The sequence below is a fragment of the Procambarus clarkii genome, chromosome 72 (genome assembly GCF_040958095.1).
Source record: "Procambarus clarkii isolate CNS0578487 chromosome 72, FALCON_Pclarkii_2.0, whole genome shotgun sequence".
Lineage (NCBI taxonomy): Eukaryota > Metazoa > Arthropoda > Malacostraca > Decapoda > Cambaridae > Procambarus > Procambarus clarkii.
This window is the reverse complement of record NC_091221.1, coordinates 5,370,695-5,397,736: the sequence shown is the minus strand read 5'-3', so window position 1 is coordinate 5,397,736 and position 27,042 is coordinate 5,370,695. Positions and strand designations below refer to the sequence as shown.

Here is a 27,042-nt window from a genome sequence, read left to right as displayed (position 1 = left end):
AATAAGAAAGGAAAAAATACCAATTTAATTTAACATTCAATATCAAACTATGAATGAAGTTATTAATATATATTTTATGGTCTACGCCTGCTATGCTTAACAGATTAACTAATTTTAAATAGTTTTCTTAATTTTTCTGTCTTTTTGCATGTTTGGTCGTGAGTAGTGTGGGGAAGCTGAGTGAACGTGTGCGTGGACGCCTCGCCAGCCATCTCAGTGGAGACACGTGGCGACACCTAGCCCAGCTCTTGGACTTAGACTACATGGTTCACTGCTGGGCCAAGGAACCTTCGCCGGCAGAGTTACTTCTACATCCTGATAACATGAAGGTTAGCCTTGGCAATACCTACCCGCGGGAGCCCGATTATAATCATCGCTGTAAATGCCTGGCCAGGAATTGTCAAGTATTCTCATGATAGGTATGAAAATGAGGGACTTGAGTACTGTAGATTGCATGCTCTTCTGGCAATTTTCTTTAATAGTTATTTATAATATTTATAGTGTAATTGTCATAGCATTTTTACTTTTGTTAGTGATTTCTGAGCAAAATTAAGTTGTCCCTCATCTTTTCATAGTACATTGTTTTAGTACCTCAAGTGGCCATTTTCACTTATTTAACTTTGCCCCACATGCACTAGTCACTATATATATATATGTTTCTTTTGCTGAAGTTACTTACCTAGTTAGAAGCTTTCCTAGAAATAAGAATTTGTATGCAGAGTAGGGTATGTGATATTGTTAATACTTTCGCACTTTGGGCAAGCGAGCACCAGAGACCACCCCACAAGGTGGGTCGGGCATTCCACGGGAGTGCGCGGTTTTCAATTTTGGTTTTCACACTTTTTTTTTTTTTTTTTTCAATGTTGTCACCTCAATTCTCGTCCTAGGTCTTTCATTTTGGTATCAATGTGTTGGCAATAGAATTCCCTATAGGAATATATGCATATTATGTCCAAAACCGTGGTGCGCCCCACCCGCAGCCAAGCCGAAAGCAGGCCGAACTTTTTCCATTTTTGACGCACCGATGCGTCATTCCCGCACATTCGTCTAATAATTTTTTGATGACATCTGCGTCGAACCTGGGCGAAAGTGTTAAACGCTTTGGTAATATTTTTTAGAAAATTGTATTACCCATATTTTGTTTAAACTATATTAAAATTTTTGTTACTATTCTGCTATACTGTTTTAACGTCTCATATACAGTATAATACATAGTTGACCCATGTGTAACCCGCATTTTTGCCATGGTTTCTATTTCGTGATCACCAACTTCAATTGTGCACACTATTACATAATACTCATGGCATGGACACTTGTCTAGCGAAGAAATCAACAATTTGGCTCACTACACGCATACACCCCACTGTCATGCAATTACTCTCATCCACTCCCACACCCTCCATTCCCTCCATGCTAGATTTGATATTTACCAGGAAGGAGGAAGAGATATTTGACATTCAGTACCTTCCTCCCTTGGGTAAAAGTGACCATGTCTTTTTGGGAATAAAGTATGCAATGCGTTATAAGCTGGAAGAAAATAAGGAGGTTGAAGCAGTTGAAAAACCAGACTTCAGGAGAGGACATTATGGTGACCTTATAAATTTTTTTAGTGAGTATAATTGGACAGACTTGATGCTAGGCAAGGAAGTGAATGAGATGTATGGCAAGTTTTGTGAAATATATGATAAAGGCACAAAAAAATTTATACCAAAACAGAGATGCAGGACCAGAAAACAGGATTGGTTCGACAGAAATTGTGAGAGGGCAAGAGACCAAAAGACACAAAAATGGAATCAGTATAGGAAGAGGCCAAACCCCCAAACATACCAGCGATACAAAGATGCGAGAAACAATTATACAGCAGTAAGGAGAGAGGCAGAAAGAAATTTTGAAAAAGGGATAGCAGATAAATGTAAAACAGAACCGGGCCTATTCTACAAATTCATAAACAACAAATTGCAGGTAAAGGATAATATCCAGAGGTTGGAAATGGGAAACAGATTCACGGAAAATGAAAAGGAAATGTGTGAAACATTAAATGAAAAGTTCCAAAGTGTGTTTGTACAAAATGAAATCTTCAGAGAACCAGACACAATAAGAATTCCAGAGAACAACATAGAGCGGATAGAGGTGTCTAGAGATGAAGTGGAAAATATGCTAAAGGAGCTCGGGAGGAACAAAGCAGCTGGCCCAGATGGCGTTTCACCATGGGTTCTGAGAGAATGTGCATCTGAGCTCAGCATTCCACTTCACCTGATCTTTCAGGCATCCCTGTGTACAGGAATCGTAGCAGACGTGTGGAAACAGGCTAACATAGTTCCAATCTACAAAAGTGGCAGCAGGGAAGACCCCCTCAATTATAGACCTGTATCATTGACAAGTGTAATAGTGAAAGTATTGGAAAAGCTAATCAAAACTAAATGGGTAGAACACCTGGAGAGAAATGATATAATATCAGACAGACAGTATGGTTTTCGATCAGGAAGATCCTGTGTATCGAATTTACTCAGTTTCTATGATCGGGCCACAGAGATATTACAGGAAAGAGATGGCTGGGTTGACTGCATCTATCTGGACCTAAAAAAGGCTTTCGACAGAGTTCCACATAAGAGGTTGTTCTGGAAACTGGAAAATATTGGAGGGGTGACAGGTAAGCTTCTATCATGGATGAAAAATTTTCTGACTGATAGAAAAATGAGGGCAGTAATCAGAGGCAATGTATCGGAATGGAGAAATGTCACAAGTGGAGTACCACAGGGTTCAGTTCTTGCACCAGTGATGTTTATTGTGTACATAAATGATCTACCAGTTGGTATACAGAATTATATGAACATGTTTGCTGATGATGCTAAGATAATAGGAAGGATAAGAAATTTAGATGATTGTCATGCCCTTCAAGAAGACCTGGACAAAATAAGTATATGGAGCACCACTTGGCAAATGGAATTTAATGTTAATAAATGCCATGTTATGGAATGTGGAATAGGAGAACATAGACCCCACACAACCTATATATTATGTGAGAAATCTTTAAAGAATTCTGATAAAGAAAGAGATCTAGGAGTGGTTCTAGATAGAAAACTATCACCTGAGGACCACATTAAGAATATTGTGCAAGGAGCCTATGCAATGCTTTCTAACTTCAGAATTGCATTTAAATACATGGATGGCGATATACTAAAGAAATTGTTCATGACTTTTGTTAGGCCAAAGCTAGAATATGCAGCTGTTGTGTGGTGCCCATATCTTAAGAAGCACATCAACAAACTGGAAAAGGTGCAAAGACATGCTACTAAGTGGCTCCCAGAACTGAAGGGCAAGAGCTACGAGGAGAGGTTAGAAGCATTAAATATGCCAAAACTAGAAGACAGAAGAAAAAGAGGTGATATGATCACTACGTACAAAATAGTAACAGGAATTGATAAAATCGACAGGGAAGACTTCCTGAGACCTGGAACTTCAAGAACAAGAGGCCATAGATTTAAACTAGCTAAACACAGATGCCGAAGAAATATAAGAAAATTCACCTTCGCAAATAGAGTGGTAGACGGTTGGAACAAGTTAAGTGAGAAGGTGGTGGAGGCCAAGACCGTCAGTAGTTTCAAAGCGTTATATGACAAAGAGTGCTGGGAAGACGGGACACCACGAGCGTAGCTCTCATCCTGTAACTACACTTAGGTAATTACACTTAGGTAATTACACCTAAAATTGCTATGAAACCCAATGTAGTTTTAAGTAATGTGAGGTGTTCGTGTTAATGAATATTACTGGTGCATTGCATCTAGGAGGAAGGCATTTAATATGCCAAAGCTAGTAGACAGACGGAAATGAGGCAATATGATCAATACAAAATAGTGACCGAAATCAACAATGATGCCAAAGAGAACTGTTCAAAAGTTCTTTAGTGAACAGAGTTGTGGATGGTTGGAATAATTTAAATAAAGTGCCAAAACCTTCAGGAGCTTTAAAAATGTTATATGTTAAAGATTATAGAGTAGATGGGATACCACTAGTATAACTTTCATCCTGTAATTACAGTTAAATAAACACACTGGAAGGCTCGAGGAAACATGATCACTACCTAAAAAATTCTAAGAGGAATCGACAGGGTAGATAAAGACAAATTGTTTAACACAGGGGGTACGCGAACAAGGGGATACAAGTGAAAAGTGAGTACCCAAATGAGGCACAGGGATGTTAGAAAGAACTTTTTCAGTGTCAGAGTAGTTAACAGATGGAATGTATTAGTCAGTGATATGGTGGAGGCTGACTCCATATACAGTTTCAAATGTAGATATGATAGAGCTCAACCCTTGGAAGCACTACTAGGTGAGTACACACACACACACACACACACACCATTAAAGAAATAGCTACCCACCCAGTTATACTCCAACAATCACACCACCTCCACCACTTTTCGCACAAACTCCTATACCTCTTATCATGATGTATGATTGTAATGTAATGTCCTTGTAGTTTACACAAGTTTATCCCTCGCAGACTGTGACCATGGAGAAATTGCGAGAGTGCCTGGAAGTGTTGGGCCTGAAGGAATGTGTTGCTGTCCTGGACCAAGCATAAAATATAGCCGCCGTTTTCTTATTTTAAAAATGAGGAACGGCATTTATACAAAATATATAAATTGTGATCTTGGGTAAATGTTTCATTATAGGAACAGATAAATGCATAAACTTTGGTTTGAATGATGCCATGTACAAGTATTTTATTGACAAGATGGATGCTTTCATAAACTTTGTCTTTCACAAATGCCCCCAGTTAAGAAGTTATTATGCAACCATTTTTACAAGTTGTAGATAAATGTGATTTAAAAAATATAGTTATTAGGAATATTTAAATGTACTTTATCACCAGCATTAGTAGTTAGGTACACTGAAGAAGTGCACAATTTATGCTTTAATTCTAGTTTAAACATATATGGATGATTCTGGTAAATTAAATGTTGGATAAGGACCTATTGACAATGTTTGGTGTAAAGCATTGTTATACTTTACGAGTGTTTTATTAACGCTGTTCCAGAAAATATAAACTTCAAAAGATGTAAGAATCTAAATTGCATGTTTAAACTTGTTAAAGATGATTTGGGCCCCTGGACCAAGCTGGCAAGGTATCGTGTGCTGTATTAAATGCCGGAAATGTGCCTTCTAAATATTTGTTACATTGTGATTTATTAATAAAATGCATGTAGAAATTTAAACTAGTTTAGGATACCGATACCCAGGAAGCACAGCAACTTCAACATGCCTCTGACCAAGTATGACTTATTTAAAAATTTGGAAAAAAAATAGATTTATTTAAAATGTGTTTGACCTTTGGTGTAAGAGAAACTCTTCTATTTTTGTAATGTATAAATGTCAATATTTGTCAGATTAGTTTTTAAGCTGTCAGATTTGATGTATCTGAGTGTAAGCAAAGCTATATATTACAAAGGACCACATTGCAACTGTACATTCCTTTTATCTCTCTTCCTTTTAGGGAAAGTGGTCATCTTATGTAGAATGTAAGAATACACGTGCCTTCCTTTTGGGGAAACAACTGTACTTTTTTGTAAATTAACTTAGAGTAGTATTTAGAGTAGTATTGTAAGTTACAAAATTAGAGGGAGCAGGGATTCATGCGATGAAACCTCATCCCGAAAATTAAATTTTCCTGAAACAGGTTAATGGAGATATTTTGTTGTTTTATGTTGTTCAAAATTTTAATAATTTAAGTACTGACTGATGATAGTTATTAATACATGAAAAAATTATCAATAAAATGGTCCAAGTAAATGTACCAATTTGCACAAATTTGTATAATAAATGTTTTAGGTAAATATGAAGAATTTTTTTACTTGCCTGTCCCCCTCCCTTTCCAGCCTGTTGCCATCGTGAGGGGTGCTTGGTGAGCGGCTGCCGGAGTGTAATGCTCTATGGGACAGCTTGTCCTTTGTCCTTTTGATGCCTTATGCTCCTGCTGCTGACTTCACAAATTGTACTGGATGCTTTTTCGTCTTATGTTTCATTTTTCATTTCCCACCGACTTTTTGCCATTCTTGATTATTCTTTCAGATGTCTTCTGTTTTGATGCCGGGTGTTTGGGGAGGCGCGCACTCGCCCGTAAAACTGGTACCTGACGTTGTCGAGCAAGGTGACGCTTTTATTGTCAATCTTTGCCTTCGTTGCTGAACCCGATCTCAATGGACTAACAGTTCTTAAGGTGGCAATTGCAGGGTGTATATCCACAATGCACCCCTGGGGAGGGCCCGTCTTTTCGGGTGTCCTATCCTCTAATTGTGGCTCCATGGTGGGTCTGGGGGCTTATTTGTGGATGAAATTTTTACTTGTTCGTTTATATACCAATATCTGACCCTCTTTTAACTTCAGACTCGTGGGGTGGGCGACCAGCCCATCAAGTCGGACTGTGATGAAAGGCTGAGCTATGTAACCCCCGCTACATTGGGCCCAGACCAAGCAGCTTCTCCGACTCTCCCGACTGCCTCTCTCTGCTCCCCTCCCACCTCTGTGGCAGGGTTGAGCCCCAAGCCCCCAGTGGTGACCACCTCATCACCTGGAGTGGCTCCATCTCTCATTGTAACAACTGTGCCTTTTACCCCCCCCCCCCCCTTCCTCTCTCTTACTGGGGGGTGCTTGGCCCCGTCATCGCAGTCGCATGTGCATGATTCCTTCTGGGTCTAATATATTCCAAGCTTTGTGTGGTCCTGCTATATGGACTAAGTATTTTGATCTCAATGATGTTGATTTTACATGTCCTGATGATTTATTCATCTATAAACACCTAGTTTATTCAGTGGATACCTTTATCATTTTTAACCCCACCCATACTTGTTGTTGCAGCCCCTCCTCAGAAAGTGGCTAACTGCTTAACCCCATTGTCCTGCATTGGTGAGACCACCCCTGTTTGGATCTCCAAAAATGCAGAGTTAAATGCCAGCATTGGTACAGTTATCCTCCCGCACCATGTTGCAACTGGTGATAGGGTACTGAAAGACTGCCACGAGGATATTAAACATATCCTTGAGGCGCAAGGCCATTCTGTCCTCCAGAGTGATACGTTTGTTCACCTCCTTTGTGGTCATTGTCCTCGGCCTCTTTGTGTAGTGAAGATCACTTTTGAGAGTAGGTTCCTTCAATCTCCATTGGATTCCCTATGGGAGGAGCTATGACAGGTGAAACGTCAAGAAGAAACAAAGGAGGGGACCAGTATTAAAAAGACCTCGCCTTGGAATGTTGCAAAGGACAGGGGGCTTAACACAACTGGCAAGGCTGCCTACTGATGTCCTAACATGTCCTAAAAACCTTCAACTCATTCGCCGTGCTGGAAAACGAATGCTGTAGGAAGCCTGCAGTTTGCTCGACAGGCAAGGCAATGAAGGGAGCGCCGGTCCCTCAAGCTGCTCACAAAGTAAAGGAAGTAGATAAATTTTCATTGTGGGAGATTCCCAGGTGAGGTATTTTGATAGAGCTATTTGTGTCAGAGATAGGGGGAACAGGTTAAGGGTTTTCTATCCAGGAGCAGGGATTGGTGATACTGTATAGTAAACAACATGAATGATATTATGGCTGGAAATGGGAACAAACCCATTATTTGAATCAGTACAGGTGGAAATGATGTAGGATGAGTTAGGAGTAAGGCACTGATACAGAGAATTAAGACAGCCATAGAATTAGTTAGAAATAAGGGAGAAATCCCGATCATATGTGGCATTCTTCCAAGAAAGGGAGTTGGAAATGAATGGTTGTTGAGGGCACTTTGTGTCAATTGCCGGCAGGACACATTGGAAATCAAATGCAATATCATTTATTGATAACTGGGAACACATTTATAGAAGAAATAACATGTATGCTTGGGATAAGGGTGCATTTGTCTAGGGCTGGGGTGGTTGCTGTTGCCAACTCGTTGGAACCTGTGGATAGAGGGGGGTTTGTTTGGGTTTAAACTGTTAGTAGATAGTGGCATGGGAATTGATATGAAGGCTGCATATGATATGATATGTAGACTGCAGTGTGGAAACCTACTGCACTGTATCAGTAGTTAACAGATGGAATGCATTAGGCAGTGATGTGGTGGAGACAAATTCCATACACAGTTTCAAATGTAGATACTGTATGATTGAGCCCAGCAGGCTCAAGAATTCGTAAACCAGTTGATTGGCAGTTGAGAGCCCAGTTTATAGTCCCCGTGGCGTAGTGGTAAGACACTCGCCTGGTATTTCGCTAGCGCGTTGGCCTGGGTTCGTATCCTGGCCGAGGAGGATTTACTGAGCGCAAATCCTTAACTGTAGCCTCTGTTTATCCAACAGTAAAATGGGGGTACCTGGTTGTTACAAAATTTGGCGGGGTCGTATTCCGAGGAATATTAGGATTAAGGACTTTCCCGAAACGTTATGCGTGCTGCCACTGGGCAGCACTGCCAGGTACAGTAGATTGTACAAGAATGTAAGAATTCTTGTATATAAAAATAAATAAAAAATAACAAGGCGGGACCAAAGAGCCAAAGCTCAACCCCCATAAGCACAACTAGATGAGTATGTTCCGAACCTTAATGGAATCTGACCCATATATCAATCAGGTCAACCCATGTGTTGCGTTTCCAAAAGGGTCGCCCATGTTAGAATCGATGAACGCCCTAGTAATATTGTTGAAAACATCTTAATAACTTATTAAACCAAAGGTCTTTTTATGTCAGAAGAACGGCAGAAACTGGATCTATATATGAAAACTCTTTCAGGACAAAATTTAAAGTAAAACTAAAGATATTTGTAGTTGTATAAAAGTTGCATTTTTCATCGGTCGTAGAGCCGGAAATCCGCAATATTCATCTCAGAACAATGCTTATTTCACGCAGAATCGTTAATAAACGTAAGATTTTTATACGTCTCAAGAAAGATAGAAACATAATCTTCATTTTAAATGCCTTACCATGGGCATATTTGTATTTAAAGCGAAGATACGTGTATTTTTCTAATCGGCGAGCTCCGATCCCGCACAGATCGAGCAACGGAGTAACTCTCTCTCAGAACAATGCTTATTTCACGTAAATTCGTTAATAAACGTAAATGTTTTTATATGTGTTGAGAAAGATAGAAATATAAGCTTCATTTTAAATACTTTACCATAGATATATATAAAGTTCTAATGAAGATACATGTGTTTTAATAATCGCCGAGCTCCGACCCCGCACAGACTGATCGACAGAGCAACTCTCTCAGAACAATGCTTATTTCACGTAAATTCATTAATAAACACACATGTTTTATATGTCTCAAGAAAGATAGAAATATAAGCTTCATTTTAAATACTTTAACATAGACATATATAAAACTCAAGTGAAGATACATACGTTTTTATAGTGGCATTCAGTAGCTTGTCGGTCATGGAATGCAGAAGCCTACGCACTTGCCAATATAGTGTGTAATTAACAAAGGATACGCTTATAAAGCCTAAAATATTATATGCCTTCAAAAAGACAGAGATATGCTCGTTATTGTGAGTGCACCAAAGGAAATATATCTTGTTGGAGGACAAAGATATATCAATTCTAAAATAAGTTTCGACTCTTGCTCGGGCGAGAGATAGCGCGACTCTCGCCCCATCTATTGGAGATTCTGTTCACCTAATGACCCAAAGCTACTCAAAGCCTCCTAGCATTACTTAAATAATGAAGAAATATGGTATATTTATTCACTATAATGTTGGTGCTTAATGCAGAACACGAGAAAACATATATTTACTATAAAATAATATACTTCCATTATGAAATAAGTAAATATGTGGCCTCATAGGAAGTCAACGGTCCAGGTGTCAATGTTGTGGAGCGACTTATCCAAGATATATTGTTGTCTGGAAAGTGTTTGTTGGCATATCAATCTTCTGTACACAGTGATCCAGTCGTCGCACTTCTCTCCTTAAATGATCGCAAATTTAGTTTATTATATTAACAAGTAGAATACGTATTTCTAATAATATCTAACATAACTAGCCAGAAAATATTTAAGACTTATTGAAAAATACATGTCTGAAAGTTAAATCGACTTCATAGAACAATAGTGTTGGTCTATACTAATCGTTATTCGTTAATATGCGTTCGCTACTTAAAACATTTACTGTGCTGATGTAAAATCTCCCATGTCTCTTCGCACATTTTTTTTTTTTATTTTTATTTTTACATGCAGAGCATGCAAATTAAATACACTAAAAATACAGAATACATAAAGGAAAACAATAGACCACCGGCCAGAAGGGCCGACAGCCGATCACAACAAAACAGCATAGCACAACAAAACACATACACAAGAAAAACATGAAAAATACAGCATACATCAAAACATAAAACAGAATACAATGGCAATCCAGCAATCACAGTACAAAACAACACCTCCAAAAAACAAAACATACAACAAGAGGCAACAGGTAAAGCAACAGAAAATCAATACATTAACGCCCCGTAACAAAAGGCGAGGCCAATGACAATAAAAAAGCAGGCAAAAACACAAGTCACTAAACACCGGCCTGAAGGGCCAACATCAAAAACACAAGAAAACAAAAGAAAAATAAAACACACAGCAAGCACACAGACTACGAAAAGATCTCATACTTGTCCGGCCACTCTTCCGCCGGGAAGCGAATACAGTACGCTTCCCAAAGTAACATAATGTCCTCCGAAACATGGTCACTATTGAGCGTACGAGGATCGGGCATTAACTCCGGCACACCCACAATAAAACACTTAGCCCGACGAATCCAGATGGTAGAAGGGCACCACGGAGCAGGACGCACACGGTCAACAATTTCAAAATGCAACGGATGGTCAGCATCCATCGCCACTCCGGAGGCCAAGATGAGAGGGAGAGGCTCCTTCCCAAGAGGCCGGGCAATGGGCAGCACACTGGGAGCCTCCTCAGCTGCCTCACAGGGCTCCTCGGCAACCACTGAACGTTGCACCTGCCGGGACCCCCCACGCTTGGCATCCTTTTTCAGCACCAGCTTGATGCCTCGGCTCGCTCCAGGATCCACACCATCCACGCCCGGAGGAGCAACCACCTCCCACTGCGTAGAACCTTCTGCAGGAGAAAGAACAGGAGGTAAATTAGACGCACAATCATCGTCAACAGCAGACACATGGACATCAGCCACCACCAGCGTCGTAGAGCACGAGGCACCTGGAACCGCCACACCATCTCCCGAAGCTCCACCCGCGTCGTAGTCCTCCATATCAGCCCAAGCAGTAGAAGAGCGCCTAGAACGCTTGGGCACTGGCCGCACATCCTCACAGCCGGAGGCGGACCCAGAACCACGGCCCTCACGAACCGGGCGAACCAACGCCCGTCGCAGTACTTCAGCAGCCTCAACCACATGGGGAACCGGGCCGCACACAACAGGATGCTCCGCAGCACCCCCAACACCCAACACAGCCGGAACACCTGGCGAGGGCGCAGAACCAGGCGCAGCAGCAGGAGGCGAGGAAGACGCAGACGCACTCGGCTGAGGGGCAACAAGCACCGGGGGCATGTCGGGTGACGCAGGAGGGGCCGCATCAGCAGCGACTGGGACCTGCTCCACTTCATCTCCGGAATCCACGCCCTGAGGGAGCGGCGGGAAATCCTCCTCCCGGAATAAGTTAACGGGCGCAGCAGGTGTCTCTTCGCACATGGAACACCGAACCTTACACACTCTCTGATATATTGTTGAATTAATAGAGATTCACTAATAAAGCTTATAATTGTATATGTTATCAAAAAGGCATAGATAAAGTCGTTCTTACGTTTTAGTCACAGAGATTAGATATTAGTAAAGTAAAGTTCATTTTATTCAGGAAAGTACATAAATAGTCGATTTACAAACATAATATTGGATTTATAGATAGAGCTAGTACATACAATACCTAAAGCCACTAGTACGCATAGCGTTTCGGGCATATTATTGAGAGAGGAAAGATATTTATATTTAAACTATTTTTTTTTTTTACTGACGCTCTCCCTATTGATGAGAACTACAACCTAATGAAGATAAATGTTAATTTTATGTAGATACTGTAATAAACGAAAGTTTTTAATGTCATCAGAGAAGCAGAAATATAGGCAAATTTTAAATCCCTTGTCATAAATATAACTGAAGTGAAAGCAAAGATATATGCATTTTGATAGTTACAAAGACAGCTCTTTAACACGGGTGGAACACGAACAAGGGGAACTTAGTACCCAAATGAGCCACAGAGATATTAGAAAGAATTTTTTCAGTGTCAGAGTAGTTAACAAATGGAATGTATTAAGCAGTGATGTGGTGGAGGCTGACTCCATACACAATTTCAAATGTAGATGTGATAGAGCCCAATAGGCTCAGGAACCTGTACACCTGTTGATTGACGGTTGAGAGTCGGGACCAAAGAACCAAAGCTCAACCCCTGCAAGCACAAATTAGGTGAGTACAACTAGGTGAATACAGCTGAGGGGCGAGACCAAACAGCTGAAGCTCAATTCCCTACGCATAACTAGGCGAGTCCATAGGAATTACCGTTTGTCCTGGCGCCATCTATGTTTTGACAGCAGTACTACTAATGTTCCCACGTTATGTGATGATCGCTATACGGGTATTACGGTCAGTTGCTCTTCTATATATGTTTATGGACAACGTAGGTGATTTGAGGCAATTTGCGGCCAGAGTGAAATAGTATCCACGCGGTGAGTGATGGAGGAGGATATATACTGCTGTGTACTCGACCAGCGGGTGAGAGGTAAGTTATATCGAACAATTATGGGGAATAGATGGGTTATTTTAAGCGTAGAATGTCAGGTAACTGGTAACTACACAGATGGGGTAGTGTTTTTTTAAGTCTTTATTTACTAAAGTGGAACATTACATTATGCCTTTAGCTGACCAAGTCTACTGGTGGGGGAAGTAGACGGGTTTTATGAAAGTATTTTGCCTAAAAATTTGTATTTGGTTAACTAGTTCAGCCATTACCAGGGAGGGTGTTCCTTTAATCTAATTTAAAAATTCTAGCCGGACAAAGTGATTAAATAAATTGAATAGAAAGAAGTGGTTTGCCAGGGTGCTTAACATTGTTTAGTTCACTTAGTATGCAGCCCATGCTTAAAGAATGCAAGTTTATCATATTGAATTTACCGTAGTTTTACTGCATTTAATATACCGTTTTTAACCTATTTAATTATGTCGGGTAAAGGCCGGTCGTGGAAAGTTCCTAATATAGCAAGTTTTAAAGGAAAAGTTTGAGTTAACTTTAACGCTTAAGTTAGTGACCAATTAGCTTAGTCTATTGTGAGGAAAGTTACTAGAATCTAACATTACAAGTGCCATTTCTCTACTCTTTTTGAGAAACATGACTAGATACATGAATCGCATAGTTTTATTACTAAATGTTCATGGATTAGGTTGCATAGTTGAGGAAATGGTGATAAGGTTTGTGATTTTGTGTACCTTGACTTCAGCAGAGATTTTGATAGTGGCGCAAAATTGATGGGGGGCTCTGATCATTGGGAATGCTGACTGAAGTTGATTAGGTCATGGCTATACCAAAGGAAATTATTATAAATGGGGCTAAGTTGGGAGAAGTGTTGTAAGTAGTGCCTAAAAGCTCTCCTTGGACCTCGGTTATTCGCAAGATTATGGTTTAGACTGCAATAGTTGCAGAATTTGCAAATAAATACCGATGCCCTATATAGTTTTGAAATGGTTAAGACTACCAGATGCAGTTTAATGCTGACAAATGTAAGATTTGGGGGCTAGGTGAGAAGAGAGATGTTGTAGATTGTTAAGAATATTAAATTTTTTGCAGGTGGTAAATTCTCCCCGAGCTGGCACTGCTCTCCAGCCTGGGATGTTGATTGGTTAGTCTTCAACTGCCTCCCAACATGGTAGTGAGGTCCTGAGCTGACATGCAGTGAGGAACGTGGAACGCTTCCTGGATTGGCACATGGTATGCCTCCCTTTCAAACCAGCAGCTGGCACAAATGTTCCATTAACATCAGAATAGTGGATGAAGCCCACACTAAAATGTAAGTGGACACCCCCCCCCCCCTCCCTTTTGACACAGAACAGTTGGGAGGAAGGGGGGGGGGTCAGAAAATGGCTTATAGTTCTATTGCTACAGAATCTTTTGCCATAAGCCAGTGGCAGTGCCTATTGGCACTTGCTATTCAGAATCTCCCCCTTACATAGTTAATTAAAAACGAAATACTGTAGACAAGCTAAACTTTTGAAGGGGGGGGGGGGCAACATTTTCGTTGCCATCAAAGATGCTCTGAGCTAACTTCCCCTAGTCATTAGTGAATGGTGGCCAGTAACTCTAGTAGGAACTTTCTGCATGGATTCTAATGGCAATAAAGTGTGCACTTCTGCTGTATCTGCCAGTTTGCTAGAAATTGAAATTGGCATACTTGCTCAGCAACTACTTGCCCTCTTGTACCATGTTACTCAACCATAACATAACCACCACACCACCCATTCTTCTAAAATAACATCCCATATGGAAAAAAAACTTCTGCTTTTAATAAATATTTCTAACTTTAATATTAGTTGGCTTGCATGGTGTGTTAATCATTCCTTTGCCAGAACTGTAGCTAAATTGTTCCCACAAAACAATAAATTGACAGTACTGTATCTGGTTCATAAAGAAATTTATAATAAAGACCAAGTGTGGTCATAAGTGCTGCAGATGGGGGAGATAGAACCTTACACCTGCAGAAGTGTGGTAATAACTAGAGAATATGGCCTTGTATAGTTGCTAGTGTAAAAATATTACTAAATTTAGTAAAATCACATTGTCTTGGTAGGATAGTTGGGTTAATTATGAGTTTTCAGACTAAAAAGCTTGGTACAGGACATAATTAAACAGAATAAATTTGTCCCCCTAGTAGTAAGCGGTGGTTGCAAAAGAATAATAATTTGTATATATATTTTGTATTGCTTTTATTCAAATGTTATACATGGTTGTTAAATTAAAGTTTGTTTGCAATGTTCCAGAAAAATGTTCATGACTAAAGTTGTTGGGAAATAAAATTTGTATAGGATGTTGACTTGAAATGACTATAGCCTTCTTTGTAATTACTAAAGATGGGACAAAGATACTTGGTGTGCCATTTAAAACGGCACTGTTAAACTGGTGGTACAGGTATGAAGAAAATAACATCGCTATGCAAATAACTTTTTAGTAATATTTACTGTTCACATGACAGGTTGTGGAAGGTCTTGGCAACAAAGAGCTGCAGTAAAATACTTGCAGATCTACAGTAAGTAGTGTTGTGTACATTGGAATTAGAGGGTAGAAGTAAATTGCTAAAAACCTATTAAATATTAGGGTATGGAAGTCTAGGCTTAGGCTAGTGGGTACCATATCTGCAAGTTTAGTCCTTTCAGGAATGTATTGACTAGAATGGTATGTTGAAATTGTGAAAATTGTAATGTGGGGCATTAGATTTTAAACAGCATAGTTGAGGGTGTTTTATTAATAATTTTAATGAAATATAAATCTTGTTTAGTTAACATTAAATGTTTGTTAAATAAGCTTTAATCTATAAATGTATAACTGTTAAGGGTAATCATGAGTCAAAGTTAATGGCAGGAAAAGTTTTGTCCTAAGTGATGGTATTTTTCCCTTGAAAGTAAAAAAAAAATATTAAATGTTTACTTTGGCTTGGTTTTAAATTTATATAGTTTTCCAGAATGTGGTTTGGGAAGTCCAGAAGTCCTTCTGTTGGAGTTGATTGCTTAAACAGAATCAAGTGAGTTGTAGTAAAGGTTAATCTGAATAGATTTGCATAAAAGTAAAAAAATAGTAATAACTTAAACAATATAGCATTGGCTAAAGATAAATGTAAATTGCCATTGAAGTGCAGTTGTGGATAGTTTCTCAAATGACATTTACTGAAACTTGGCAAATTGATGCCATATAAATTTATATTGCTAAATTAGATCTTTACTACTAGAATATGTAGGAAAGGTAAATTCCTTAAAGAATTTTTTTCCATCTGAATTTGTAAAGTACTGAATGCTAATTTGAAAAGTAAAGCAAGATTGGCTTTAAATCTGAAATTAATTTGTTGAAATATTTTTCAGGTGAAAGTGATTATGATGCATGGACTGGCTTGGAGTGAGGCTCCTTTACTCTGCAAAAGGAAATCTACAAAAGTGGGTGAGTTTGAATTTGATGTTTTAGCTATATCAATGACCTAATCTTAATTCTCTTATCTAGTCCATTTATAGGTGTGTAACCATGTCCTACTGTTACAACCCACAGGGATTGATGCAGTTTGTACTGATCCTACCCCATTTCATAAAAGGGGACCAGGCAGTCCTGCAGATTTTCCTGGCTTGGCTTTTTCAGAGCTTTGCTCTACTACCCATCTAATAGATGGACTAGATGTGCATAGGTTTAGGGACCCTTAACAATGGTTACATTGTTAATTCTCACAGGGCTTGTTTGCTGAATGGGTGGATGCATCTAAAACTTTAGTGCCTGGCATGCATTGTACAGTGCTTTCGGTAAAGCATATGTACAATGTTGGCACTAAAGTGGAGGATGTAATGCACCCATTCAGGGAACAAGCTCTGCATGGAAATCTGAGGAAGGGATAGGCCTTGCTGAGCCTATCTTAAAAGATAGGATGTTAGGATTTTTTGGACTTAATAATAAGCATTGGTGATAATAAAAGTAGTGTCCCTGTTTAATGTTTATTTTTCTTTTACAGGTGATTGTCTCTGGAGTTGTCTTGGATCTTCTGTTCATCTAGGAGCATCTGGCCCACAACCTGAAATGGTAATAAATATTAGATGTATTATAAATACTATATGTAAAACTTAATAAATAAAACAATTTTAATGAAACTACTTTATATACCTTATCCTGAAATTATGCTGGAAATTGTTTACTACTATTGATGCAATGTTTAAACTTCTGAAATTATTTTACTTTGGAAATAAATACTTGGTAAAATTTACACCTATTTGTAACTTGTTACATAGGTGCATGCAAAATGCATTGAAAAGATGTAAAAGTGGACTACCTATTAAATTTACTTAAACTAACAAATATTGCAAATTAGTCTGAAATATTAAAGTGGAAGAAACTTTAGTCAATATTTTAGTTTTCATATTTGAAAGTAAATTTAAAGCTATGCAATGCCTAAGCTTTGTACAAATACTAAATTAACTAAAGATCATTGTTAAATTTACAAAACATTAGAAAAGTGACACTGAAAACCATGTTGTATAGATGCTTCAAAGTCTTTGGTAACTTAAATTTAATCAAAGCTCTTAAATGATTTGTCTGCCAAACTTCAGATATTCTGAAATATTTTACCTAGATTAAAACCATCATTGTTTGAAAGGGCAAAACAGATTACTGTCAATTAGTTTGACCTAACATCTGCAAGGTCCTGAAGGAATGGAATTTTTTTTGTAAAACTGTTTGCTAAAAACAAACCCTGCCTGATGAACCTGCTAATTTTTTTTGGAAATGGTAATTGCAACATTACCAAAGGCCATTGTTATAATAGCCAAAGTACCAAATGAAAGACCAAGAAGCAACAAACAGGTAGAAAGGACAAAAGAATGGTTACAAGGACCCTTTCATTTGTTAAAGAAATGACTGGGAAAAATGCTGTCATACCACAAGGGGTCTTAACCCTTGTCATATACATCACTGACATTAATCTAAATATTACCAACCACAAAAATTGCTGATAACATGTTAATTTTTTTTATAAGAATATAATATTGAGGCCTTAATGCAGATCTCTAACTCTGCCAGTCTTGTTACTATTTGTAATTTCTTAATATAAAACAGAAAAAAATCAAAGACCTTGCACGTGAGCCAGAACAATCCATATCACAACTACCACATTAAAATGAAACAACAATGAAGGTAAGGTAATTACCAAAAGAAGGCACCAAACCGGGAAGGCTATGTAGCACCATCAAAGTGCGAAATAATCAGAGGGCGCTAAATATCACCAAGAATGCCAATACGAGAACAAAAACGCATAAGGCGAACGATATCAAAAGTATCCGATTCGCCTAGAATTCTATCGAGGGACAAGTGACTGCGAGGGACGGTCGGAAAGCAAGACACACGCTCGTCCTGGAAGTCAGGACATTCAACAAGGATATGCACAACTGTAAGAGGGACAACGCAATTCGGACAATAAGGAGCAGGGCGGCACTCCATTAAGTGACCGTGGGTTAAGCGGGTATGGCCAAAGCAGTGTCCCACCGCCGGTTACGAGGAAGGATGTTGGAAGGACCGCGCAAGATAGCGAAGACAGTAGCGATCACGGCAGTCCTGAAGAGAGAGAAAGCCAGTGTCAACATACAAAGGGCAGGAGTCGAACGAAAGCCACCAGAGCCGAGACGCAACCCAGTATGGTGCAAAGCATCAAGATGGCGAAGAGTAGGAGAAGCAGAAGAGTATGCAGGGCAACCATAATTGAGTTTAGACAGGACGACAGAGGAGTGCAAATAGAGGAGCGTGCGCCTATCCGCTCCCCAAGAAGTATGGGACAAAACCTTAAGGAGGTTAAGGGCCTTAGAGCATTCAACTCAGAGGCAAGAGATATGGGCTGACCAAGACAAACGAGTGTCAAAGACTAACCCCAAAAGCTTCGCAGAATCCCTGTACACAATGAGATGACCACAAAGCAACAACAATGAAGTAAAGGTCCTTTCAGTAAGAATCTATCATTCACTGAAAGTTGCTGCAGTTACAAATAAAAGAAAATACAAGTCCCTAGAAATAAACAAGCAACCTTTTTGACTAAGGAAAAGAAGGTGGTTATTCTACTGTATAAATCTAAGTATTCACTTACATAACTGTATCCAAGCATAGAGGTTCCCCCCCCCCTTCCCTTTCAGAAAAACATCTACTTTCGAAAAAGTTTAACATTGGCCAACAAAAATGATTCCAGAACTAAATTGCCTAATACCAGGAACAACTGAGAGCCATGACAAACACTGCAACCCTCTCCTACCCCCAAGTCTTATGCTATTTATGATCCAAGGTAATTTGAGATACTATACTCTACTTCCTACAGACGAGTCTAGTGAGAGGGTGATCTCCTGGCGATTAAATTGAAGCACGATACAGGTGTCAACGAACATCAGTCAGCCCACTTGTCAGCACAGTGGATAACTAATGACATCATAATCTGCAGTGTTGTATGCCTCCCTGTGGCCATTTAAATCAATAAAACACAGAGTTGTGGCAATGTTTACAGCATAAGGCAAGGTATAGAGGACTCCTGGAATGCCATGTAATGTGTAGTCCTTGAATGTGCTTTAGGCAACCAAATTGAATAACAACATTTCTGGTGTTCGGCTATATAATCCGACTTTCTCATTCGGTATAATGTTTTAAACCTAAATAGGAATTCACTTTAAAGGTCAATTTATTTGGAAAGTGCTAACCAGATTCCAAATTACTGAGCTCTGAAAGTACTACAAGGCAAGTTTAACCGAATGAGTGTTTGCCTATCCATACCCCCATGAGGTATGTGACAACACTGAATAAAGAAAGGGTCTTTGAGCATTCACCGTGCAGGTATTTGACATGACCAATATAGCCAAGTGTTAAAGATCATTCTAAGCAGTTCTGCACAATCCATATACTATCAATTAATATAATTCTACAATGGTGCTTGGTGGATGATATTTCCTATTAAAACTCATTGGACAACTGTTTGTATTAGACATTTTAAACCTACAAATGGTAGCCCTAGATATCGCACTACAGTATTAATTACAAGATGAACAATGTAAAATCAATACCACAACAGCAAAGGATGACGGCTTTTCAACAACCGACAAACACTCAGGTCTAACACCAGCCATCCCGAGAGAGAACGTCCCAAGCATGTACACCCCACAACTTTACAACACCTTTGCTACCTCACGCGAGCACGCAACAGCATGAGGATGCCATACTCCCAAACCAACTCCATGCACTTTGAGGCTTTGACAACTCAATATTTAAAAGTTGATTTAAAAAATCAAACACCTGAATTTTTCCCTAATTAAATTTACTAGGGAAATGCACACCAAGCCATGAAACTTACAATGAAGATGAACAAACTACACACAACTTCCACATACCACCCCCCTCTCCTGCCCTCCCTCCTTAGGTGCTCTGATTGGCTGAGCACCTGAGCCACCACCACTCACCTCTTGTTGTGAGAGCCTAAAGCATGTTTGGTTGCACTTTAAAAGTTCCCGAGTGTACTCGCCTAATTGTGAGTACCGCCTGCCCGGTTCACCATTTTGTTTTTCAATCTACCTCAATTTACCCCTTTACAGTCAAATATTATGCAAAATTCTGTTCAAGACTTGTCCCTTCTTAACTTAAATAACTGCTTTGGCCATCTGCAATCTTTCTAGGTGGGTAAAAATGACTCTTGAGGCCAGAAAGGACTTATCAGACGGCGATCATAACAATACGGTACACACACAAAATCACAACCTGATATACACCAAGCAGAAAATCCACTGGAGCTGTGAGGCGACGTAAACCCTTGCCCAAGGCACTGGCAGCTGCATACTCTACCACAGTATATTACTGACTTTGTAAAAGTCTTACAACCGGATTTCCCCATAAATCACAGCAAGTTTTGAGGCCACTCCTTGAGTCAACGTCTTACGTAAGACCTACAAGCACTCAGGTGAAGGCTGAAGCAGTTCAACACCATACGCCCCAACTTCAAATACACAGTTGAGAGGCGGGACCAAAACGTGATTTTCTGTGTGTGCCTGAAGTTGGGGCATACGGTCTTGCTTCACCCTTCACCGGCGTACTTCAGGGGTTTTATTTAATACTTGGACTGGCTTCAGTAGGGCCTCCAGACTTTCTGTGGCTTCACAAATGTCACGTGAATCCCCTGCATAGCAGTGGAACTGCCTTTTCCCTTCATCTTTAATGCCTCTGCACTGGAAGTATACATCTACACCAGCCCAGAAGAGTCATCAGTCCTGCCACCTCTCCATACCTCCCAGGGCCTGGCACCGCCTGGTACGACTCAGAGGCAAGCCGGGTGCCACTGCTAACTGGCAGTTTGTCCCCACAAACAAGCAGTTAGCCGCCTTCAACTGACAGTGGTACAGCTCAACACAAAGGCACCGCCAGCCACAACGAGCAGTTTGCTAGTGGACCGGATGTCCACCTCGTGTTGACACTGGATGAGTCATCACCGCCGGACTATATAAAGAGCGCTGCCTCCCTGGAGAGGCAATCTCTCCCTTAGTGCTCTAGGATCACCTTGGTGTCTCTAACCCGTCGTCCACTTCCAGCCAACGTCGTGTGACTGATGCCATGGTGGTATGGTAGCTGTCTTCAGAACACCAGTATATCTTCATACTTTTATTCATTGCTTATAGTTTATTTTTTGCATTTAAGGTCATACTAACTTGTTCACCTTTGCATTACATGATAGTCAAGTATTGTCATGTGTTATTTTTGTTCATTACTATTTCAGTAAATTGTTTAATTATTTATTTGACAATTTTCATTTGTTTCCACCTGCAACTTACACACTGCAAGGCCAATAGCAGCATTTCTTTCATTCATGTGAGGGAGAGCCATACCATCTTGGTTCAGTATAGCTGTGATACCATAACCCGTCACACAAGATATCCAGTTGTAAGACTTTTACCATCAGTGGTGGTAGAGTATGCAACTGGCAATGCCTTTGTTACAGGTTCGCTTCATCTCACAGCCCCAGTGGATTTTCTCACACATTTGAATACATGAAACAACTTTATTTGATACATTCCAAACCAAAGTACTGTACAGTGCAGTAATTATCAAACCATCAAATGTGTGGGATAATCATAGTGCGCTAAATATCACTAACGTCGCCAATACAAGAACAAAAACGCATATGGCGAACAATATCAAAGGTATTGAATTTACCAAGAATTTTATCGAGGGACAATTGACAGTGAGGGATGGTCGGGAAGCAAGACACGTAAGTCCTGGAAGTCAGGACATGTAGAGACAACGGTTTGGACAATAAGAAGCAGGGCAGCGCTCCATTAAGTGCCCGTGAGTTAAACGTGTATGACCAATATACAACCTCGCCAGACCCATTTCCCACCACCGGTTACGGTGGTAGGAGGAAGGCCACGGGAACACACTACTCTTAAGAGCACGCAATTTGTTACCAGTAACAGAAGACCAACAACCCTGACAACGGGCAAGAATGGGGAAATGAATAACTGGGTAAAAGTCATAATAAGGAATACCTTTACGGGAGATGGGACAGGTGCGGATAGCTTCCTTAGCGGCAGTGTCCGCACGCTCATTTAAGAACGCGCCAATATGGGTGGGAATCCAGCGAAATTCCACTGTCTTAAATCTACTGGAGATAAGAAACAGCCAATGTTGAATTTCAACTACCAAAGGATGGACTGGATTAAAGGATTCTAGAGCCATGAGGGCACTGCAAGTGTCAACTACAAACACAGAGGAGGATTGACAGTGAGAAAAGAGTTGATGAAGAGCATAGAGAATAGCATAAAGTTCTGCCATGAAGATGCTAGTCTCCGGAGGCAGGAGACACAAAGGTGCAGTCAGGAAAAACAACAGAGTAGCCTACACCGTCTGCAGACTTAAGACCCATTGGTGAAGACGGAAATAGAGTGCAAGTGTGAAGAAAAGTGTTCAAGGAAAAGGTGATTTAGAACTGTAGGAGGGGTAAAAGTTTTAGTCATGTGGGTCAAGGCTTACAGAATTTAGGAACGGGGACCCCTCCATAGGGGCAAAGACGGAATGACACGAGGGGAAATATTGGTAACACAAACTGAAAGAGCATTTTGTAAGAGAGACAACCGTACAGAAAGAGATAGGTGGTGAAGGGGAACAGGAACCACAGGATGGGTAAAGGTCAAGGCATGACATAAGCAAGAGTGAGGGTGCTGTAAGGACCGTGCAAGGTAGAGAAGACAGTAGCGATCATGGCGATCCTGTAGAAACAGGACGCCAGTTTCAACATACAGGCTTAGGGTAGGTGTCGAAGGAAAGGTACCAGAGCTGAGCCGTAACCCAGTATGATGCAGTGTGTCCGGATGGTGAAGGGTAGAAGGAGAAGCAGACGAGTAAACAGGGCCATAATTGAGTTTAGACAGAACGAGAGAGGAATGTAAAGAGAGGAGCAGTGTCGATTAGCTCCCCAAGAAGTATGGGACATGACCTAAAGTTAGTTAAGGGCCTTAGAGCATTCAACTCGGATGAAAAAAATATGGGGCGACAAAGACAAACGAGTGTCAAAGATTAGTCCTAAAAGCTTTAGCAGATTCTTTGTACAAAAGGGGATGACCCCTGTTACCTAACAGTAAATAGGTATCTGAGAGTTAGCTGTTACAGGCTGCTTCCTAGGGGGGTGCGTGTGTGGGAGAAAAAAAAATTTAGTAGTTAATCACTGAACTGCTCTGTCTCCAAATAACACCCTGGTGCACAAGAAATAAATTCTTTCCAAAATTTTTTTTTCTCTTCTTATATTGTTAAAATGCAGTCTGATCACGGGGAAACTAAACAAAAAATATTGTATGTGACTTACTTTAGCTGCGATGGAGCTGGGAAGTTGAGCAAATTATGGGCGCTGAGAGTTTGAGCGATGGGGGTCTGTCGGCCCCGCCACCCCGTGCGACGGCAGTTGCTGCGAATAAAATGTTGCGCAATTATTTTGAAGTTTCTCATTCATTTCTTCTTTTTTTTTGCTGTAATATTATTTAAAAGTGTGTAATTTGTGGAATTTATATAATTCAAAGTATAGAACATCGCTATGCTCAAAATTATGGGCCTCATATATGCGACATATTCTACAATCAAACAGTGTTTTTGCTGTTATTACACTATATACACACATTGTATATACCCATCTACGTATGTATTCACCATAACGATCCACTATGTTGGTATGGTGAGCCCAAAAAACATGAGTGAGCTGCCACACCCTGCCAGTCCTCCCTCCCTCCTCCAACACATTACTCGCCAACATTCCTCCTCCCAAAATACTGTTATTGTGTTTATTACACTATTTACACACGTTATGTATAAGTATGTACATGTTTTATTCATGTACATACGTACATACTTGCCATCTCCTCACCTCTCTCTCTTGCCTACTTAATGCTCTTGCTTCCCTCATCTCATCACAATCGACTTTATAATGGTCCAGGACGGATCGAAATGTTGTCGTCTATTCAATTTCCAGTGTGTGGTTTGGTCAACAATGAAATCTTCATGCAAGATCTCATAAAGAAAACCCCTAGAACGAGTTTTGCAGATACGAAAGAGTTTAAGGTGAGTAGGGGATGGTTTGAGAAATTTTGAAAAAAGACGTGGTATTCATAGTGTTGTGAGGCATGGTGAGGGTGCCAGCTCAGACAAAGTAGGGGCTGAAAGATTTGTTCGTGATTTTAAAGATTTTGTAGATACTGTATTGATGGATATATTCCACAACAAGTGTTTAATTGTGAGGAGACATGGCTATTCTGGAAAAAATTGCCGAAGAGGACATACATTACCCAAGAGGAGACGTCACTGCCCGGACACAAGCTAACTTGGGCTAACTTGTGTCAGGATAGGCTAACTCTTGTGCTGTGTGGGGATTTGAAAATTAAACCCTTGCTCGTGTATCATTCCGAAAATCCAAGAGTTTTAAAAAATATATAACGTGCAGAAAAACTGTGATGTAGAGTGGTTTGCCCTGCCATCAAAAAATATCTGCAAGAGAAAAGTTTGACACTAAAGGGCCTGCTTCTCGACAATGCTCCTGCTCATCCTCCAGACTTGGAGGATGCATTGTTGGGGCCACTTTTTTTTTTTTAGGGATATTCCTGCATGGGCCCTAAGTTTCTGGCTAATGAACCAATGACATGAAGGAGGAGTTTTCAACCTACCTTGTGTTAGGTGTGCAGGGGTCAATAGGCTGAACATAATGTCAGGAGCAAAGGGGGGCGTTTGCCTCTTCAAACACAATTGTGACCATCTTCATCTCTTCGAACTATCCTAAATGCTCTCTTCACCTGTCTGACCAAATTGGGTGTCCAGACCACCTTTGAATCTGAAATTGTAAAATTAATAGTGATTTCAGAATATTCAGTCCATTTATACTAACAAAATTATATACAGTATACTGTAATTTAAATTTTACAGAATGATAAAGGCAATTTAGTAACTTTGTTAAAATGCACATGGGGGAAATACATGAAAATAGGTTAATATGGTTTGTAAGGTTGATGGGAAATGTTTATTACTTTTATGATTTAAAAGATGTATAGCCCTAATACTCCATCCTGGGTGCATTCCACCAGGTAATGACCACAGCAAAAGTTTTCCACGAGGCTCTATTGTCACACAAACTTTTCACATTTTCAAACTTGATTCACCTTTTTCCCCCTCGTTCCAGGGGTTTTCTTTAAAAGGTCTTCATGCAAATGCCTTGGTTTCTCACAAATGATGGCCTCTGAAATGCTATCACCTGCTAACTCTTTGTTGTGTATCCAAATTAATAAAAACTTTTCAACATCCTCAAGTGTTTGTGTTCTTTGTTTCGGGATTGTTGATATGCCTTTTGCCACTTTAACGCTCATAATGTCCTTTTTCTTAGCAAGTATAGTGCATATTGTTGACATAGATTTGTTGTACTGCCTAGCTAGTTCAACAACCTTTGCACCGTTTTGACGTTTATGAATGCTCTCTTGTTTTTCCTCTATGGTCATTCTCACATGTGTTTTCTTGGCTTGAACCTTACCACTGGCTTTCTTGGGACTCATGGCAAGATATATAATAACAAATTTTATGTTCAAATAGCCAAAAATCCCAAAACAAATGTAATGCTTTATAAAGAATTCAGGCGCGATAGTTACTAGGCAGGAGACACTGGTAAACTGAGGTGCGATCACCATGCCACCACGCGCTAGGTCAGCTCATACGCATATCAACAAACTCATTTCCCGAGGCAAAGTTTGTAACCCGATTCAAATTTTTCGAAGAAATTAGGCTCGTAACCCGAAAAGTTCGTAAATATTCATTCGTAAGCCGAGGTGACACTATATATAAGTAAAAAATTAAAATTTTGTAGATACACTGTGCTGTATTGATGGATACATTCCACAACAAGTGTTTAATTGTGAGGAGACAGCTATTCTGGAAAAAATTGCCGAAGAGGACATACATTACCCAAGAGGAGACGTCACTGCCCGTACACAAGCTAACTTGGGCTAACTTGTGTCAGGATAGGCTAACTCTTGTGCTGTGTGGCGATTTGAAAATTAAACCCTTGCTCGTGTATCATTCCGAAAATCCAAGAGTTTTAAAAAATATATAACGTGCAGAAAAACTGTGATGTGGAGTGGTTTGCCCTGCCATCAAAAAATATCTGCAAGAGAAAAGTTTGACACTCAAGGTCCTGCTTCTCGACAATGCTACTGCTCATCCTCCAGACTTGGAGGATGCATTGTTGGGGCCACTTTTTTTTTTTTTAGGGATATTCCTACATGAGCCCTGAGTTTCTGGCTAATGTACCAATGACATGAAGGAGGAGTTTTCAACCTACCTTGTGTTAGGTGTGCAGAGGTCAATGGTTGAACATAATGTCAGGAGCAAAGGGGGGCGTTTGCCTCTTCGAACACAATTGCGACCATCTTCATCTCTTCGAACTATCCTAAATGCTCTCTTCACCTGTCTGACCAAATTGGGTGTCCAGACCACCTTTGAATCCGAAATTGTAAAATTAATAGCAATTTCAGAATATTCAGTCCATTTATACTAACAACATAATACATACAGTACTGTAATTGAAATTTTACAGAATGATAAAGGCAATTTAGTAACTTTGTTAAAATGCACATGGGGGAAATACATGAAAATAGGTTAATATTGTTTGTAAGGTTGATGGGAAATGTTTATTACTTTTATGATTTAAAAGATGTATAGCCCTAATACTCCATCCTGGGTGCATTCCACCAGGTAATGACCACAGCAAAAGTTTTCCACGAGGCTCTATTGTCACACAAA

General features: G+C 40.0%; 1 protein-coding gene and 2 long non-coding RNA genes across 15 annotated transcripts in view; 2 read left to right on the top strand and 1 right to left on the bottom strand.

Moving 5' to 3' along the window:
• LOC123773739 (nuclear factor NF-kappa-B p105 subunit) overlaps positions 1 to 5,842 on the top strand; it is a 56,365-nt gene extending 50,523 nt beyond the window's left edge. For 6 of the 12 annotated variants that reach the window (XM_069312362.1, XM_069312367.1, XM_045767635.2 and 3 more), the window contains exons 24-25: positions 167 to 329; positions 4,504 to 5,842. In XM_069312362.1, coding sequence (XP_069168463.1) covers positions 167 to 329; positions 4,504 to 4,584 — 244 coding nt within the window. In that variant the 3' untranslated portion in view covers positions 4,585 to 5,842. Of the gene's footprint in view, positions 1 to 166; positions 420 to 4,503 lie in introns of all 12 variants that reach the window. The other 6 variants (XM_045767632.2, XM_045767634.2, XM_045767631.2 and 3 more) reach the window with 1 other exon arrangement.
• A 6,642-nt stretch (positions 5,843 to 12,484) lies between these two features.
• On the top strand, positions 12,485 to 17,205 carry LOC138356375 (uncharacterized). 2 transcript variants are annotated; one of them, XR_011224418.1, is made up of 6 exons: positions 12,485 to 12,753; positions 13,816 to 14,035; positions 15,215 to 15,268; positions 15,693 to 15,760; positions 16,095 to 16,170; positions 16,727 to 17,205. It is a non-coding gene; the product is annotated as an uncharacterized lncRNA (long non-coding RNA). The 2 variants fall into 2 exon arrangements; XR_011224417.1 differs by having other exon boundaries at positions 12,489 to 12,753; positions 15,701 to 15,760; positions 16,727 to 17,204.
• Positions 16,696 to 26,744, bottom strand: LOC138356374 (uncharacterized). Its single transcript, XR_011224416.1, has 4 exons — positions 26,582 to 26,744; positions 24,924 to 25,087; positions 23,579 to 23,677; positions 16,696 to 16,786 (listed from the first exon to the last, which is right to left on the bottom strand). It is a non-coding gene; the product is annotated as an uncharacterized lncRNA (long non-coding RNA).
• Between the last annotated feature and the right edge of the window lie 298 nt (positions 26,745 to 27,042).